Source organism: Euprymna scolopes, chromosome 35, assembly GCF_053919585.1.
Source record: "Euprymna scolopes isolate OS-2025 chromosome 35, ASM5391958v1, whole genome shotgun sequence".
Lineage (NCBI taxonomy): Eukaryota > Metazoa > Mollusca > Cephalopoda > Sepiida > Sepiolidae > Euprymna > Euprymna scolopes.
The window spans coordinates 8,025,524-8,046,586 of NC_136516.1; the positions used below are offsets into that span (position 1 = coordinate 8,025,524).

The 21,063-nt window shown below is 35.0% G+C and overlaps 1 protein-coding gene across 1 annotated transcript in view; it reads left to right on the plus strand.

Annotated features, from left to right (window-relative positions):
* LOC145259667 (protein singed-like) overlaps nt 1–21,063 on the plus strand; it is a 97,894-nt gene that overhangs the window by 59,179 nt on the left and 17,652 nt on the right. Inside the window, exons 2-3 of the mRNA XM_080117325.1 lie at nt 2,333–2,489; nt 11,289–11,593. Of these exons, the coding sequence (XP_079973451.1) occupies nt 2,333–2,489; nt 11,289–11,593 (462 nt within the window). The remainder of the gene's footprint in view (nt 1–2,332; nt 2,490–11,288; nt 11,594–21,063) is intronic.

A 21,063-nucleotide genomic window follows, 5' to 3' on the forward strand; every position in this document is an offset into this window, starting at 1 on the left:
AGTACTTATGTTACCTGCAAGGGGTAGACACACAACATATATTGCAAAAAAATAAAATAAAAAGAATTTACAGAAAAAAAATTTATTGAACAGATAATCAATGAAACCAAATATTTACTAGAAAAGGGGTGTAAGGGAGGTAATTCAGGTTTTTGTTCAACTAGTTTTTTTCACAGTGTAATAACTGAGTCTGAGAAAATATATTTTAAATACTTTGCTCAGAATATAAGAACAGAAAACCAATATTTACCATCATTCAGAATTAAGGTTTAGTCCAGGTGAAGGTCTGATTTAGAGATTTGTGTAGGGGCCTACCCCTCTCATCATTAGTCTTCCTCTTTGTTGCTTTCCAGTAAATTTTAATGCAAAGACACGTTTTACGATGGTGTCATTGTTGGCTCGCAGCATATGTTCAAACTATCTAAGCTGCATTTTCCCTTATTTTTCTCTCAGTGTGATCCTAAAGATGTCCTCATTGCATAATATATCTGCAAGAACCCGTGAGTACTTGGTAAAATTACTCTTCTGGAGGTTGATGGTTTAATCCTTACTTGGGACTTCTACCCAGTTATGACTGATGGAATGAGCACACGCTACCACTGCAGATTAAATAAAAGGTTCCATTTCAAGTTCTGTGTCGATTCCCATATTTAACAGGAAGATTCTAGAGTTTGAAAAGATACACCTAAAGGTCAGGTTACATCAACCAAAATGTGAAAATAGCACTTAAGATGAGAACAGTATTCTGAATAATATCTATAATTAATCCTCCTCTCAAAAATTCAAAGACATGGTCCTCATTACAGACTTGGTCGAGCAGTTCAACCCCAGACATTCAGTGGAGCATTTTGTTTTCCACAATGGTGGATCTTCGCTTTTCCTTCCTCGTTGTCACTAAACTCTCTGAGCTGTATAAAGCAACAGGTATTACAGTCTTTGACTTCAGACAGTCGCTGATCTTGTGATCACAAAGGATGCCAGTGATCGTACACGACTTGAGCAACGTTGCATTGATGCACACAGCAATTCTGCAGTGATTGCTGAGCGTTGAACTGAAATATTTTAAGGTGTGCATTTGTAGATGATCCTGTTTGTCAACTTAGATCGTGACATGTTTATTCTTACCGGTGGTTAAATATGTAGCTTTTCTAGTGTTCAGTTACAAATCAAACAGCACCAGCCTGTCTTTTCAGGACTAGACTTGTTTCTGTAGGTTGGATTTACTCTTTTTCATGAGCAGAACATCATTAAAATTCAACATAAAATGCTGTTTATGATCGTTTTATACAAGAGGAACGATCCATTGATGGTGACTCACGATTATTCGAAATAATGAAACAAAATTTAGTACTCTTTAGTCCAGGGAGGCCACTCTCCCAGGCTTTACCTGCATTCTTTAAAGAGGGTTTGTTTATTGCTTACTAGCGGGGGTTGTGAGGGGTGCTTGGCCTTGACTGGTAGTAGAATATACTTTAATTTTAAAAAGAAATGACTTTGGTGCTATCAACTAGAATCAAAACCAAAATATTTAGCGCTCCATTCAACAAGAGAAATGAGCTATTTATGGTGGCTTACGGTTATTTGGAATAATGGAATGGGATATAGTATTTTTCAGTCCTAAGAAACCCATTCTCCAAGGCTTTACCTTTGAACTTTAAACAGGGTTTGTTTACTGTTGATTAGCAGGAGGAGAGAGAGCACCCGGTTTTGCCCGGTAGTGTAAAATCCGCTTCAAAATGTTTTAATGCCTGCAGATTTCGTATATATTACAAAACCGATCCTCTATTGAATATATCAAAAAACAGAAACAATTAGTTTCAGAGTAGATTCTGTACACACAAATATATAAACATATACCTAACTTTATATATAAATACACATTGCTGTTCATAATAGATTTAGCAGATTACACACGTGAGCAAGACTATTGCACATTTTCTGTATATTTAAAAAAAAAAAGTATGAACAATTAAAACTATTCATTGGGTTTACTCCTCCCTTCTTTTCGTATAAATAAAACCATTGGCCATATATTAATTTGAAACGGCATAAAAAATATTCAAAATCGTAACTCCATGAAATTAAATTTCTTGCAAGACATACAATTTATTTAAAAAATTTTTTTTTTTTTTTTTTTTGACTGAAAAGTTGAATCTATGCACTTGTCCTTGGAGGCATTTCATTTCATTTCTTTTTTTTTTCTTGTAAATGTTGATTTGTGCAAAAACATTGTCCATAATTGTTTGACCTAATTAAAATGAAACTAACTTTGCATTTTATACGAACGAATATCAATTTTCTAAATCTATATCTTTTGTTTTTAATCTTTCAGGTGTTGACGTGTCTGCCAATCAAGAGGAAGTGACTGACAGAGAAACATTCCAATTAGAATTCGATAAAGACTCTAAAAAATGGGCCATACGGACTGTGGATAATACTTACTGGTCTGTAGAAGGTACATCTGGAATCCAGGCAATTGCAAGGGAAATGTAAGCAATTCCTTGTTTTTTAAATTGACTAATACAAGCATTTCCAAAAGTTTTGGTAATCTGCTATAGCACTGTAATACTATCGACATCACCCTACGTGTTAAGAAGTAAAAAAGAAATTATGGAGTGGAATTTTAATTAATAATTCAATTTATCGTATTTTGTCTATCCGCAATTCATTATTGTATAAATGAGACCGATTTATCGCCCTCCCCTGCTTGACGGGTATTTCCACATTTATGAATAATTGGAAGACTCTAATTTTAAGGTACTGGGATGGCCTTAAAAAACATCCAGTAATGATGCCCTGTTTGGAGAATGTGGAGAATGTGGCATTGCCATTTCCATTGCTCCCAGGTCCAGTTTGGCACGGAGTGCTAATACCTACTAGGGTATCAGATGCTATCTGATCGGTTTGTCTGAAGATACTGGCTTCCTGAGTAAAAATGCACCAAGCATTGATGTCATTGCGTTTTCTTTTCTCTTTGCAAACTCAATCATGTTCTGCAAAGTAAAAAAAACAAAAGCATTTTCCCCACAAAGTAATGAAACCAATCACTATGAATAAATATTTGAAAATATAAAGAACTTGAAGCATAAAACCTTTTCCAAAAATACTGGATTTAGCATTGCATAACCTAAAAAGTAATTAATATGCTGTTAACCAACCAACCAACCTCACCCGAGAACATTTTTATACATAAATTGTGCCATCAATATGAAAACTATTACCCTCTGTAGGGAAAATTGTGGCGCGCATGATTAGTGTGGGTGTCATTCGCTTAAGAAAGGAAAGAGAAAAAGTTTTAAACTCGAAACTTGATCGACATGAGACAAAAATGTGTCTTATGCAAATTAAGATGCGGTCGGGTTCGACGATATAAAAAGCCATCATTTCTTCAGTTGGGGGCGATTTTTTTTTTGTCGTCGGCTCGACGTCGGTACGGTATACTTTGCAATCTGGTGTCAGTTGAAGAAAGTTTGTTTGTAATATCATTGAAAAGGGAACATGGCGGATTTTAGTTACGTGTGCTTCGACGTGATGATCTTGGCAATCTGAAAATCCTTCTTTCTTTTGTTTAACTCAAACATTCAACAATTAAGCCCTCTCTTACCTTTTGTGTTTTTAGAGTTTATCAAAAGAATTCTTTTTCTGAGGACAAAACTGAGGTTTTAATCATACTCACTTGGAGTACTTCAATTTGTCTGTTTTGTTAGGGTAGCAGGGGAGTAACTAGTACTTTAACTCACCCACATACAAATACGCTTTTTTTTTTCTCGTCTTAATGACGGCTGAGGATATTTTGCACGTAATGGAGATACCAATGTAGGTAATTTAGAAGTTTAACATTCGGCTATCGTCTTTCATTTTTTGGGATTTATTCAAATTTTTTGCTCAAAGATATTTTTGTTTTGCTTTTTCATTAACCGCAAAAAAAAAAAAAAAAAAAAAATTGAAAAAGCTTTAGAAATGGTTTTATACTTGAAGTAATTTTATTAAAAATCTTAATTGTTAGCACTTCATTATTTATGCATATCCATCATTACTGTTAGATCAATAAAGGTAAGCAATGTTGAGCCTGGTCAGTACAAGATGGGTGACCATTTGGGAATACCAGGCGCTTTATGTAGAACATCGATATCTCTCTGCAAGAACTAATATCATTATCTTCCCTATCAGGGATATACAAGTGACTCGAGACTGCTGTGAAACTTTGTTCTTTGGAAGAAGTCAGTTCAATCCACCTAGGATGAATACCACTTTAGTATATCAATCACTAACCATCTGTTATAACTAACTAGCAGAGTGTTACCAAGCAAAAAGTCTATTAGGCATGTGTGTTACAGAGGGAGGGTGGAGTTGCAGGTGGCAAAGGGGATGGTCTGCTGTCTCTGGGCTTTTGAATATGCTATCAAAGGAAAGTCGGTCAGATCCTGGATCCAGGTGCTCCGGAAATGATGTTAAAAGGGGGGATGTAGAATCCTCAGAGATTAGGTCAGCGGGATTGACCGACATTTCAAGATAATGCATGCTGGAATGTTTTGACATCATCTGTGCCAATAAAATAGAGGCAATAGACAAGGACGAGAGAAGAAAGCTATGACCACTGGTAGGACAAGCGACACCTTATCTACGTCATTTTTCCACCCCCACCACTTCACGCCCCCCCCTCTATCCTGTTTAATGTTATCGCTAGAAAAGAAACATTTTCAAATCATTTCATTCTTGTTACGTATTTTACAAATGCAAGAGACTTTATTTGGTGCTTATGCTGAAGTGCGGATTTCAAACAAACCCTGGTTAGTGATCCGCCTATTTTTTTATTTATTTATTTTTTTTTGAATAGCGCAAATGTGTATGCAGTTTGATGTTGTATGGAAGTCAGACTTGAGCATGTGCATTGCAAAGAAAGAAATGAGAATATGATGGGTGTTTAATGTGAGTTTCAAAGACACGCTTCAGTGACCTCAGAAATTAATTTGGGGTAATGTAGATAAATATGTGCAAAACGAGATACTCTGAAATATTTATTTGCACAAAATATAAAAATAAACAAATTAGACACAAGTCTATTCAAGTGTGGGGATAATGGGTGCCGTTGATCATCTTTAGTCTCAAATACTTAAAGTTGTCTATCCTACTCTTAACTAGGAATATTTCGGTCACCACAATACCACATTCACTCCAGGGGCTGTCTTATTTAAGATGAACCCAAATTTGAAAAAGTTTTATTGAATTATTTACAGTAATAACATTTCATTGGCGAAGGAATGGGGAATAAATAAGAAGCAACAAAAATTGGTTAGTAAAGCCCTCCCAACTCTTTCTAAATAATAGATCACCCACTGTTTTACGGTTTGCTGAAAACAAGCAGGCCAATCTCTGAGTGGGATCTAAGTGTGGGTGAAAAGAAAGAGAAGGGAGTTGAGAAATGGGTAGAGTCCTTCCAAGATCAGTACACATTAGGCGTGGAGAGTGGGAATCTTGGAGGCTTTCGATTACCAGGAATGAGGAGCTCATTCACTTTACTAGCAGAGAGTCTAAAGCTTAAAAACTTACCCGACAGGACCTTGAACCACATGCACCATGCTTAGGTGGGGAACTTGTACTTTATTTTGATGATATAGCCATGTTGAAAGAATGGCGTCATTAAGTTAGTAGATGTAGACCAGTTGAGATAGCAGGTTTATTTCATAGGAAATCAAAGTGTAAAGTTGTTGCTAATATTTAATGGTGTCGTTATATTTTAACATTCGAACCTAACTAGTTGTGTCTGAGATGCCACAAAGAAACAAACAAAAAATAAAGGAAATTTGATGAAACTTTTTTTTCTAAGTTGAAATAAAATTAACAGTACTTCCCAACAATGTAATGCATTTTGTTTTAAAAATTTCTTTGTTACCATGTAGTTAACAAAACTATGTTCAACACGTGCTTTTCCTTCTCAACATATCTGCTTGTTCCGTCACTATGTGGTTTTAAAATGTATCACACCAGCCCGTCTTCGCCTCGTCTCGCCATGCGTTTTTTTTTTTCTTTTCTTCAAAATCTTTCTTTCCTCTGCTACGACGATTGCATCTTGTTTTAAGTTTTATTTGCACTGAATTCTGCTTCAAATCCTTTGGTTGCCCATATGGTTCCTTGCTGATGCCACATGTGCTTTTCTGTCGCTTGTTGCCCACTTGTATCGCTTTTTTTCCACATTTTTTTCTCTTCGTTAGCTGTGACGTCAGTTCGTGCACTGACAAGGTCATTTGCATACGTATCATACAGCTGCTGCTAAATATGCGTCAGCAGCTCTGTTGCGAAGGAAAACTTGGAAAGAATTGATAAGAATGGATTTGAAGCTATAAGAGTAGAAAGCTATCTTGGGATCTCTACATGTAACGTTGCAGTTACAAACAAACAAAGGAAAGAAAGAAAAAAATCCGTGTTGGCATTTTCCTTTTTTAGAAAAAGCATTTATTATCATCACTCTCCCGTCTTGACTTAAAGTCTCTCACTGCCATATGTCCATCTTTCGACTGCCCACTGGCCACTGCCAGCCCATTCTCGCCTTCACTTTAAGTATGTCTCCTTCAGCGCTGACTTTGCTTCTCCTCGACCATGTGATGTCCATTTTCTTTTTCTTCAGATGCAAGCCCGAGCACACTTGCCAATTTGCATACGCGTCCAAACGCTATTTCTGCTGCTAATACAGTCACTTGCAATCGGTCCGTCGGCCGCTACTGATTTTTTAATACGTGCTCATATGCACTGTTACATACATTGAAGAGGTGGGATTTTGCTGAATGATTGGTTAATCAGTACTTATTTACATAGATGGGTCATCAGTGCAGCACATTTTTAAGACCTGCAGAAAGTTTCACTTTCCTTCCTATCCTCCGATTACTTATTGCAGCTGTGTGGTTACTTATTTTGACATAAAACTAATTTAGTTTTGCAAAACATTTCTGAATTTTTTTAGATAATTTGTTATTCGTATTATTTGGATTTTTCAGACTGCTTTTCTCATCTTGAGTGTTATTTCCCCAACGTTTCGGTCGATATAACCACCGACCGTCTTCAGTTGTATCTTGTCGGGAATGTTTCTGTCATACTTGAACGGAAATTCCCGAGTTTGACAGAAGTATTTCATAGTTCGACAAGGTACATACACCTGAAGCGGTCAGAGGTTACATTGACCGAAACATGAAAATGACATTTTAAATGAGTCCGAAAGATCTAAATAATGTAACAGTGCACATGGGCACGTTTTGAGAAAATCAGCAGCAGCCAGAGGATAGCTGGCTAGTAAAAATATTAGCAGCAGCAGCAACCGTTAAAGCATGTATGCAAATGTGGGCAAGTTTGTGTCACAAGAAAAGAAGAGAAAAATACACTACATAGTCGAGGAGAGAAGCAAAATGCATGCTAAGGAAGAGAGGCATGTGAGTTGAGGCCGAGAAAACACTGGCTAAGGCCAGTGTCAGGTGGTGGAGATAAAGACTTTTAAAAAGCACATGTAATATGGCAGAGCGTTGAAAAACATGTGTGAAAAAATTTTTGAAAAATAATGAAATGCGTAATTGTTGGAAGAACCATAAATAAATGCATTTCATTTGCATTTAAAAAAAAAATGTGCTGTGTTGGAAATTTGTTTATTTTTTTCATTTGTTTGTTCCTTTGTTACGGTACCAGACAACGTATGGATCCGAGAGGTTTGAATTGTAACGACACAGTTAAAAAGTAACAGCCACGATACAATAATGCAACTGTGTTTTTTTTTCGCATTACATTAATTTAAATAATCTTTCAATGCCTTTTTAATTTTACATGTGGGCAGCAGTAAGTCAACCTGCTACTAGGTGCGGCTAAGCAGATTTTTCAATATAACTGGTAGCTAACAACGTAGTTGCGAGATATCAGAAGAGGTGGTAGCATGTTCTTGTTTCAGTTAGCCATGACTGGATAGAGGTTCTAAGTAATTCGCAATTGTATTTTTCGGTTGCCCACACTGAAGATTGAACCTTCAGGTTAATTTCACTTTTTACAATTGATTTTTCCAAGTACTCTAATCACTGTGCCACGAGTCCTTGCAGACTAGTTAATGTAATTCTCCAAGAATCGTGTCTTTTCAGCCAGATGCCATGGAGTTTTTTTTCTCCACTTTTTTTTTTTTGAATATTCTGGACAACTTCATTTGCCTTTCTATAACTCAAACCATAGTTTAGCAGCCACGTCTTAACTTGTGATCAATAAATCCTCTTCAACTCTCTTCCAAAGTGGGATAGCTTGTCAATCAGCATCCTTGCAATTCCTTAGAGGATCTTCATAATGCTTATGTTAAATATTAGAAGAGTATAATTTTGTTAGTTGAGAATAACAGTAGATTCGGTCAGACTCGGTGTGCTTGAAGGTTAGATTAACACACTGGGAATCAAGAAGCTGACATGACAGCACACAGCTTGATGAGGTAAGGAGTTTGATCACAAACTTTGTGGTGAATACCGGGTTACTAACAACATAGTTGAGGATCATCGGGAGAGAAAGTACTCTTTTTTGGGGCCTTCGTCACTACAAATTTCATGCATATTGCCCCAATCCCTCTTGCTATACCTACTGGTTAAGTAATATAACGTTTATGTAATCTATATATTAACATCGTAGTACCTTTAACGTATGTACGTATGTTTGTTATGATGTCCAAATCATAAATTATTCGATCGGGAGATTCTATTTATTAAAAAGGAGGTAGGTGTAAATATTCTATGAACATTAGATAATTTTATGTTCATTGTATGTTGTTACCTTCTATACTCCTTTTAAATAAATAATCGATCACCAAAAATACAATGTAAAAAAAAAAAAAAAAAAAAAAAAAAAAAAATTTTATAAATGTCGCTTTTGAGCCATACGTGAACTAAAATATAACTTCTTGATCTTCTGGCTAGGATCCAAGGGTAGTATCTGTTCTGTCTAAAGATGATATAATGCTATCGTAGGGTTTCCAGGCGTCCATACAATGGAAATATGTCACAGACTCCTATAAGCATATTGGAGATAAACCGTATTAATCAGATTACTTAGATAAATACTTTTACAGTTTTAACAAAAGGGATACCATAATATCACATTGTCTCTATTCACACTGAACGTCCAGTTTGCCAAGCAACAATATATTACTAATGAAGAATGCCATTGTGGAATTTCCACAGGTTCTGCTAGAGCCAGGCAATGCTGTAGCATTAACCTATCCACTGTGGTTTGCATCCTGGGAGGATTTGTGAGTCTGCAAATTCGAGGCTCTATACTGCTTTTGGGTGCTTCTTGTATACTTTTTTTTTTTTTGTGTATCTTGAAAGCTTTCCACGCCATCAATCAGTCATGTGGTTCTCATTCATTCTAGTTAACGTTACAAGTTTCAAAAAGCGAGGGTTGTAAACCCGGTATGCTTCATCTCCCCCCCCCCCCCCCGTCTTTCCTGTTGTCCTCTTGTCTACTCCAATATGTCAACACCTCATCCAAAAATCATAATGATCAATTCTCAACTCCTCGTTCAAGCCTGTTACTGCTATACCATTACTCTCTCCACCGTAGTTTGCGTTAGTCAGTGTTTCTATCCTTAACATTGTTTTTATACATAATAATCACAAAAATACATGCTCAAATATTCTAGTTTTCGGATTTACTTATGTTTAAATAAAAAATCCATTTTAATTCTTCTTACCTACGTTTCTATTTGTCACTGTATGTTTGACCCCTGTTCTTGTCCCATTATATCCTGGATCTATTACTCTTGCTTACTTAATTTTCTCTGTTTATTAGCAGTGGATTGTAATATAGAGAAAGGATTAAAATATTGGCATGATCTGTTAAAAAAGTGAATACAACCACAGGTTATTTAACCCTTAGCCCTAGAGCCTTATAATTAACTGTTCTTTTTTTTGCTAAAAGAAATGTATATAAGGCGGTACAATGCAGTACTTCCGTTACCTCTACATTGTATCGCCTTGTACACATTTCATTTAACTACATACTATACAATGTTTCAAGCAAACTACATCCACCTGTTTTTTTTTGCAAATTCAGTTTCTTTCTCTTTCAAGTCAGTTAATTACCTCCTCCGCTTTGACACTAATGAAAAAAACGAACAAAAAACAAAACAAAACAAAAACAAACTATTTCATATAAGGATGTATAATTTAAATAATTTCAATTATTCAAACTATTCCTTTCATTTTGTGTTATTTTCAACATTTCGGCTGATGTAACCTCTGATCTTCAGGTCTATCATTTTGAACTCTGGTATCTGCATCTAATTTTTAATTTAATCCATGAGGGTAGCTCTCATTCCGTCAACTATAACTGAGTAAAATTCTTAAAAGATGGGTCGTGAATACTTGGTAATTTCGAATATTTAGTCAGGGTTTACTTGTAGTGAAAATTATCCTCATGCCAGGTTGTCCTGATAAGCCCCTGTACAGAGAAACCTTAGACACTCGAGGATAGTCTAGTAGGCATTTAAGTTCTAAAAAGTATTATAATGAAGTATAAAAACGGTACATTTTTTAAGACCACTATGACGAGTCAAACAAGCAAGGAATTGAGGAATAAATCCAACTATTCAGAAGAATACTGATCATAATAGTATTTTTAGAAAAGACTGAGACTAGTGAGAGATATTCTTTTCCCTCATAATGTCAAAGGGATATTGAAAGTGGACATTGGGTTTACTTTCGGCAGCCTTGTATTTTGTCTTTATTTTGTCTTTTAGTCCTTGCATTCCATGAGTGATATTTCTGACAAACGGGGAAGAATTGCTGTTTTATTTTTTTTTTTTGGGGGGGGGTCAATCTATCCACTAACACTTATCATTGGTTAGATTTTGACTTTGAAAGAGTACTTTAAGATCCTTACATCAAGTGTGTATGGCATTATCAAGTTAAACAATGATGAACCTGGCCGGTACCAGATGGGTGACAATTTGGAAAAGATAGGCGCTGTATGTACCGCACGGTCATAGAAACTTTCAGGCTGGTATCTGGGGGCACATTTAACTCACTGGGGGGAGATGCATTCACCCCCCCCAACCCCGAATCAAGACAGAAAGCAATGGGAAACTTGTCTTCTTGAGATTACCATGGCTCTACAATTTGGAGAGCTGTGGTCGCCTACACCGTTAAAACAGCAGAGCCACTGATGATGATAATATCAAGTGGTTTCAAGTTTTGTCTGGAGCGATTTCCATGTTTTTTTATATAAAAAAAAATATTATTTTAATTTGTTTTTACTATTTTTTATCTTTTTTTTTCCAGCAAGAAGACGTGTCTATTTGACATCACTTGGCAGAGAGAAGGTTCCATTTCGATTTTGGCCTACAATAACAATTATATCTACAATAAACTGACAGGCAGTCTTGTGGCTAGCAGTGACTCCGTGGGAGACAAAGAGAAATTCCGAATCCGATTGGTCAATCGGCCAGCTCTTGTAATGAAGGGTGAATATGGTTTTGTAGCGTTCAAAACAGCCAATTCAGCCAAAGCAGAATACGTGTGCAACAAATCGGTTTATGATTTAATTTTCCTGGAAGCCACGGACAAAGGGATTTACCATTTTAAAGGTCAGTATATTTTTTTTTCGAAGAGGGTAGATTTAAAAATAATTTCAGACAAAGGCCTGTCTTATCAATACACTGCTGTAGCCATATGTATGTTTAACAAGTATTTTAATGGAATTGTCCCTGGGTGTTCTTGCTATAATTGTACTTCCTCAATGTAAATTTACTCAAACTCTCACCTCTTCACTATAAGCATAATGATGGTGACATAGCAACTATTTTTGCCAGCCGGGGCGGTTGTAAGATTTCTCTCAGCACCCCCCTCCCCCACTAGCTGTTGATTAATCTCACAAATTCCAGAAAAGTCTTCAAAATATTTATTTTTATGGAATTACAATAATCTAAATCAGTTTAAAAACAGTATTACACACAGAAACCTCCAAAAACATTACCACCATAAAAATTCATTCTGGTATAAAATTTAAGATTTTTTGTTAGCTTTTTATTTTAATTTTTTCTCTTTTTACCCCCTCAAAATACTGCTTGCTGGCGCATGCCACTCGGTGCAGACTGCCCCTCCTACTCCACTGCACAACAAATAGCTAACCCTAACCCTAACGAGAAGGGCTTCATAAGGATCAGACAATTCTGAGGCACAATCTTTGAGTTTTGTGCAGTATATGCATATTTGAAAGTAGGCTGTTGTGTTATCAACCAATGCCAAATTTAAGAAAAATTATTTTACAATATATATTTTTTTTTCTTTAAAGATACCACGTTAATAGGTATAGATACACAATTGGTCACAACATTACATACAATTGTTTCAGCCCCACTCCCCCGGTGTTGGCATATAATGTTCATCAAATAATGATATAAAGTTATAATTTTATATGCCAATGCTTGAAGGCTGAAACAGTTTGATGCAATGTGGTAACCAATAAAATAAAACCTTTCCAAAAATGGGCAAATTCTTGTGTATCTCTCCCTATTAATGTGGTATGTTTAAAGAAAAATATTTATAGCTCTAGTATTGGACCACCGACCTATCAAAATGAGAACTTTGTTAATTATTCATATGAAATCACTGCCCAAAGTAGTTAACTTACATGTAAGCTATATATATATGATGAGTTAAGGGCATAATAGATTCACTGATTTTGTGCTACGAAACAGATACTGTCAAGAATTGTACAAGTCAACTGAATTAAAGGAATAAATTATAAGATGGCCAACATCATGAATTTAGGAATATAACTTTGTCATTTATTCTCTCTCTCTCTCTATCTATATATATATATATATATATATATATATATATATATATATATATATGACTCTTTGAGGGGTACAACATTTCTATAATGCAATCATGAAAAGAAGACGAAAATTCATGATTAAAACGTTAAAATAAAGTCAACGTTTAAAGCAAATCAACTCAACAGTACAAAATTGTTATTTTACTTCAAATGTACGTGTTGTGTTCTCTACGAGAACGTTAATGCCATTCTCTCAAAGATGTTCTACCCCCTCCCCCATCATAATAATAATGTAATTCACAATTTTGAATGTAGTTGCAGTGCCAACTCTGTGGGTCGAACAGCATTAAGATTGGATGGAAGAGTCCAATAACACGTACCTACCAAAATCAGAAATGGGGCATACCAAACAACAGACGTAATTGTCAATACATACGGGTCTTCAATAACTGACCATCTTATAAAAAAAACCGGCTTGTGCAGCGAACTTTAGCACAAATTCTTTTACAATCTGGAGTCGTGCTCACTCACTATTTCATTTAAAAATCTTGGAGACTGTTCACGTTCGGTTGAGAAGGCCTTCCCTTTGTAAGCAGGAGGAATGCCTCTCGGGTTTGAGCGTGATTAGTCTCTAGGATCTTCGAGTAATATAACGTTGCTGTATTTAAATCGCTTTCCCCAATTTTTTCCCCCATACACAACGTAACGCAACGTTATTTTTATCTGTACATAATTTCGTTTCCAATTCGTGTTTTTTTTTTTTTTTTTTTTTTTTTTTTTTTGCTTTTTTTCTCTCTCAAATCTCTCGATACAGCTTTGATAAAGCGAGAGCGAAACCGGTCAGCTGACTCCCCATTTTTTTCCCTCCTTTTATTCTCTTCACTCCATTAACTTTATTTTAAACGTTGACTTTATTTTAACGTTTAATCATAAATTTTCGTCTTTTCATGATTGCATTATATATATATATGTGTGTGTATGTATGTATATTTGGGCAGCATTTTTTCTCTTATGCATGTTTCTTTAAAAACAGCAGGGATAATTACTATTTGTTTCTCTTGTGATCCATTTTTTCCATTTGGCAGGTCAATGTTTGAACGTTCTGTTCAAGTATGAAAAGAAATTTGTCATAGTTGCGGATATTTTCGACATATATATATATATATATATATATATATATATATATATATATATATATATATAATCATTAGCCCCTTTCAATTAGAATTGAGGCTCTTTAAGAGTTATAATAAGCTGCCAACCATTAGCACAGTGCAACATCTACTGTATTTGATTTTCTATATTTGTCTATTTGCCCCGACATTATATATTGAACTTAATTCTCTTCCTACAAACAAAAGGATTTATCATTTTAAATGTAAGTATATCTTTACAGAGACGGGGGGGGGGGGGTCTAAAAATGATTTGAGACGAAAATCCTTTTCATCGCTGCAATGTTGCATCCCTGTGCATGTTTTTCAAATACTTTTTACAATTTTACTTCTTGAATGTAAATTTATCCAACCAACCCAACTAGCAGCAAAATCTTACCTCTTCACTAAAGGCTTTCTATTCTAATAGCTTCTATTTGTCAAACTATTTGCCTTTTGAATTCTCTCCCTGCTCCTTGTTTCCCCAGACTGTATAAAAATATAGAAATTTAAATGTAATGTGAACAAGCATCTCTCTACACAATTACTCATTACACAGTTTCTTAGGATGTCCTTATAAATCTGATCCCTTAATTCATGGTAGCCGTTATGTCTCGATGGCAATGTGAATTGTTTAGAGTGAATATAAAAAAAAAAAAAAAAAAACTATACATAACATCAATGCACCAAACACAGACCATCGCTCAGGCGAATTGATTTCCTCTTTATTTTAATTTTTTAGCGGTCTTATTTAAAACTAGTCTGGGTACCCAGTGATGCCCGGGTGTTTGGAAGTGTGTGTTTAGCAAAAAAAAAAAAAAAAAAATTGGTAGTAGGTGGACAGGCTCGAACCCATACTACGAAAGAAGAAAAGAACGTGCAAAAAAAAGTGACGTCTTTGCCGTTGCGTCCATCGCAAAACCGGAAGTGGCAAAGGTTTAAATTAAGGCTAGTCTATCGAAAAGAGAGGATGACTTTCGAAAATATCGACGAAAAAAGCGACCCCTCCTTGTAGAAAAGTGCCCAGTTGAGGGTGAAGAAATTAATGTTTTGGGCCAATTTTTCGATATTTGTTGTCCGAAGAGTCGTGCTTTAAAATGATATCAATCTCGTGAAAATTCGTCGCCTCTGTCAAAAGTTTTAGGCAGACATACAAACGTACAAACATGCGTGCATGCATACATACATACATTTAAACAGACAGGTGAGATTTATATTATAGATATTTTTGTGTAAAAATTATAGAAATGTTAATATTTACATGAATAATGCAAATGAAAAAAACTTTTGTGTTGCATTCATAAACTTCTGAAATGTTGAATAATTAATATTTTGGTTTGAAGTAGCAAAGCAATGTAAAGGGGTTAGAATCTTAGAAGTAGTTAAGAGAAAAGTCCATGTTCAAAATCTCTACATTCAATTGAAATAACATGGATTGCCAAGGTAAACAATGTCTAGAGAATGCATGGGCAGTATAAAAGTGAATGTATCTTTGTATTATCTGGGAGCTGTTCTGATTAGATATTTTTGTGACTAATAGAAAGATTGTTAAAGTTTTATCTAACCAAACCATGAAAGATAGTTGTGATCTATGTCTGATGGTAAACATACCAGTTGTGAAAATCAAATCAAATTTGGAGCTAAGTCGGACACGTCCAGCCAGTATCAAGCCCAACACCACAAAGAGAGAAGTTGTTTCCAATCGAACATGCATAGTGTGCATCTTTTTATTTTATTTTCAAATTTGAAGAGTTTAATCTCTTGTTGCCAGTATAATTCAAGGAAAATAAATCTGAATATATTGCACTGACGTTAATATTTAAGGTATCCATTCAGTTTGTGCTTAGCAATTAAACATTGTAATTGTGACAGATCACAGAAAATACCATTCTAAACTGCAGATTAAAAGCTGACCCACTGACAAAGTGAAAAATAAGCCAACAAAGAACATGATACAAAGTAATCAGGGGAGATCATTGTGAAACTATAACGGCGTCATCGCTAAAGCTTAAACGAATATAGATTAATAAAATAGAATTGAGAGCTGCCATCGAAAATGTGATCATATTAATTATTCCCCATGTCCAAGTCTTTCCAAAAAAGTAGAGATTCTTGGATCATCATATGTACATCCAATTTGCAATAAAAAAAAAGCGCTTTTACACTATCAGAACAAAATTTCAGAAATCGTAACACTAAATTTCACATGAAAACAATGGTATATAGATATTCCTCTATTTTTAAGATGATTATATCCAAAAATTACGAAAATCGGTAATATAGAAAATAACTTATTAAAGAAAACAGAATTTGAAGAAAATGGTCGTATTTGCTTATGTAAGACACAGGAGAGTTTAAAAAGGAGGTAATTTCCTCCCAATAATTCTTGGAAAACTTAGGAAAAGTTTTTTTTTAACTTGTATACATGTTATTTTTACGTTATTTAATTTTTAGGCGAACATTTTTTTTTTATATTAAACAATTATGAAATAATCTTAAATTAAAAACAGACTCACAAACAATGCATATATGTTATGGTTATTTTGTTACTCGTTTTGAGTTAGTCACATTAAACATTTAGAGTTACTTCCCTTGTTTATGTTTTCATTTCGATTTATTTATAAAAACAAGATGGCCGCAATTGTTCACCTGCTAGCACTATTACAGTTCTTTCTTTTAATAATTCAGTAATATTCAGATAATTTCGACTGCATAATTTGGAAGCTAACATTGTAATTTATTAGAATTTGACAAAAAAAATCAGTAGAAACCATTGTTTTTTTTTTATCTGAAAACTCCATTTATCGACTCCAAATTTCGTTGTGATAGTGTAGAAGCGCCAAAAAAATATTTTTCTCAGAAAAATCTTATTAAAAAGACGCAACCTTGACTTTCATGAAAAGATAGTTTTAAAATTTAAATAGTTCAGTTAACCATTTACGTAAGCAGATCGAACCAAATGAAATCCTATTGCAGTTCTTATCGAGGGACACCTTACACAGTATGATTATTACCACATTTAACAAATCATTATTAGCTAGTTTCGATGCTGCCTGAATGCTATGTAAATCTGCATCTAGATAAAGATGGAGAAATAGAAGAGAAGAAAAGAAATCCTATTCTAACGTTTAAAAACAACTTTATTGGTCATCTTCGTTACTAAAAATAAACTGGTTAGTCGTAGAAAGTGTTCCTGTGTAGAGACGTAAATTAAAGATTAGACAGACTTGTTGAAAGAGATAAAGTTTATATATGTTTGTTTTAAGTAGTAGTGGAAACATCCATCCTGAATGATTAGAGACAATACGAAGAGAGATTTTGTGTGTGTACTGCATTAAAGTCTGTATGCGAGGATAGCCGTGCTGGCTTGTTTGTATTTAGTCAAACCCCTAAGCCCGAAGGTCAGGTGAGTTCTGTTGAGTCCTAAGAGAGAAGTTAGGGAGAACAGATTCCTTCCATGTGAAGTTGTCAGTCCACAATCTGGGAAGAAAGAGGGAGTATGTTGCCGGTTTAACCTTACATAAACTCGGTCACGTGATTGAGAGCTGGCTTCTGATTGGACAAGCCAGAGGGAAGTGTATTCAAAATCTCCAGCTGTGAGAATTCGCTCCTGATTGTGTTCCTTGCAATTTCGTCTGCTACAAATGGTTTTGGATTGTGTGCTCAATAATGTGCTGTCTTCATCACTTGTTTGGTGTATTGCAACATCATCAAATGGACGTAAAACTTCCTTTAAAAAATAGCAAGGCTGATAGCCATTAGTCGCGTGCTCTCGTGTAATGAATGAATGCGTGAATGTAGGATTGACATGAAATTCTTAAAGATAAACTAAAATGATCGAAAAATGGGCTGAAATGACTTAAATAAATAAAAAGTAAATGACTTAGAATGACTTTAATGAACTTAAGGATGAATTGAATGACGTTAAGAATGACTTGAATGCGTAAAAAATGACTGGAATCGTTCAAAAACAACTTGAATGATCTGGAGAATGACTTGAATGGCTTTGAGACGTACTGGTTATAAAGTGGGTGATCATTTTACATTAAATTAATACAAAAAAGTGATCCCCCACTTTATATCACAAAGTTACAAACATAAGTACAGCATGTAGTAAGAACAGATACTACACTTTGATCTTCATATTTAATTTATTTCGTTTAAAGAAAAAATTCCAATTAAAAAATTCCAATATAAAATTAAAAAATTTAAAAAAGTAAAATCTCCAAAAGACAACAAATTTAGGCACAAGGCCCTATAAGATCTGGGGAGGGGAGTGTTGCAGGGTCTTTGTAACTAAAGTAAACATTGGAGTCTTTGGTGACTTTACTCTTGACTGGCAACATTTACACTATGATCTTGGCCAAAAGGCCAAGAAAAGCTAAGAACAGCATCTATTAACAACAGACCTTTGATCTTAACCAAAAAGGCCAAGCACAAAAGTGTTACGGACCGACTGAGTGACTTATAGAGACGCTTGTACGCAACTAAAAGACAAAGATCAATATAATTTGCATTCAACAATATGTATACTCAAGAGGTTAATCCTATCAAATTTTTTTTCTTTTTACAATAGTCAATGCTTATCAAGGCCTAAAGGCCACTCAAGGATAAGGATGATCAGTGGTGGTGGAAATTGGATAGGAGTTAATTTATTTTACACAGCTCATCAAGAACTTGTTTATATTGGACTTTAAAACGACCATGTTATAATCAGCTGGGTAGCAGTTCCACTATATTGTGTTCTACAGACGAACAGTTCTGGGAAAAAAGCTCTGCTCATGGAATTTTAGATCCTATGTGATATTACAGTTAGCATATCAGCTGTAGATCTAGCATGACAGAAGCCATATTGCATGTCACTGAGGAGGTTGTTGGCTATATCTCTATTTATCACAGATTCAAGTAAATTACTCATGACACACAGAAGACTGAATTGTCTGTACTGCTCATGGAATTTTAGATCCTATGTGATATTACAGTTAGCATATCAGCTGTAGATCTAGCATGACAGAAGCCATATTGCATGTCACCGAGGAGGTTGTTGGCTATATCTCTATTTATCACAGATTCAAGTAAATTACTCATGACACACAGAAGACTGAATTGTCTGTACTGCTCATGGAATTTTAGATCCTATGTGATATTACAGTTAGCATATCAGCTGTAGATCTAGCATGACAGAAGCCATATTGCATGTCACCGAGGAGGTTGTTGGCTATATCTCTATTTATCACAGATTCAAGTAAATTACTCATGACACACAGAAGACTGAATTGTCTGTACTGCTCATGGAATTTTAGATCCTATGTGATATTACAGTTAGCATATCAGCTGTAGATCTAGCATGACAGAAGCCATATTGCATGTCACCGAGGAGGTTGTTGGCTATATCTCTATTTATCACAGATTCAAGTAAATTACTCATGACACACAGAAGACTGAATTGTCTGTACTGCTCATGGAATTTTAGATCCTATGTGATATTACAGTTAGCATATCAGCTGTAGATCTAGCATGACAGAAGCCATATTGCATGTCACCGAGGAGGTTGTTGGCTATATCTCTATTTATCACAGATTCAAGTAAATTACTCATGACACACAGAAGACTGAATTGTCTGTACTGCTCATGGAATTTTAGATCCTATGTGATATTACAGTTAGCATATCAGCTGTAGATCTAGCATGACAGAAGCCATATTGCATGTCACCGAGGAGGTTGTTGGCTATATCTCTATTTATCACAGATTCAAGTAAATTACTCATGACACACAGAAGACTGAATTGTCTGTACTGCTCATGGAATTTTAGATCCTATGTGATATTACAGTTAGCATATCAGCTGTAGATCTAGCATGACAGAAGCCATATTGCATGTCACCGAGGAGGTTGTTGGCTATATCTCTATTTATCACAGATTCAAGTAAATTACTCATGACACACGGAAAACTGATTGGTCTGTACTGGGAGGTAAATGACTGATCTCCAGAATTTTTCAATACAGGGCGGATTGACAAAGTTTTTTAAAGTGTTGGTAAGCATTTCTCTTTAAGGCAACGTTTAAACAGCTTTGCAAGAATAGGAGCTAGTTCCAGTTGAAGCTTTTTGAGCACTATAATTGGAATTGTGTCAGGATCAGTTACTTCATTGTAATCAAGCTCCTTGATAATTTTGGCCACATCACGGACAGATATATGGATATTGCTTAGTGTATTTTCAGCCATGGAAAGAAATTTGGGAGGTAGGCGGCGCTGATCACAAAGAGTAGAGTTTGCTGCAAAGTTCTTAGCAAAGAGTTTGGCTTTGCTAGATGCTGACGAAATTATCTCAGTTTTATTGATGATGGTTTGGATAAAGTTCATGTCTTATAGTTTAAAAATAGTAGATCCAAACAGGTGTCCTACACAAATGCATAAACACCAAAATCAAAATTCAAGTTGATTCTAAAATTATCTATTTTAAAAAGGTAGGTACTCGACTGAGCTTCACTCTATGATCCCTCCTTTAAATAATTTGTGACAAATACAATCACTATCTACAATTTTCCTTACTCTCTATTTTTGCCTAAAACTAAATGTAAAGTTGATGGACAAAGCTTTTTTCCAAGAACTGATAGTCTGTGGAACGCAATACCACAGATCTGCTTCCCAGCTGATGATAACATTGTTGTTTTCAAGTTTGTAAGTAAATTGTTATTGAGCTGTCCTTTTAAATAATTTCTACCTAATTTCTACCACCATCGATTATTAGTGTTGCCTCACCTAATACTCATTAAAACTTATCCTTGAGTGATCTCTAGGCCTTGATAATCAATGACTCTATGATAAAAGAGAAAGATCTAATACAATAAGAATGTAAAAAAATATATAATTAAATTCCAAAATAACAATTTCATTTTCAATTCTCATACATGACTGTTATGCTCGGTGCATAAGTACTTAACCTCCTCACATCTGTGAGTAGGTCAAGCTGACCTTTTGCTTCTATGAAGGAAGTTCTTATTTGGTGGCTGTCAGACACAGTTTTCTGCTATCATCAGCAAAGAATTAGTGGCCTATGAAAAGATGGACTATTAATTCTGGCACCAACGACACTATAATCGCATTCCTCTTCCAAACACC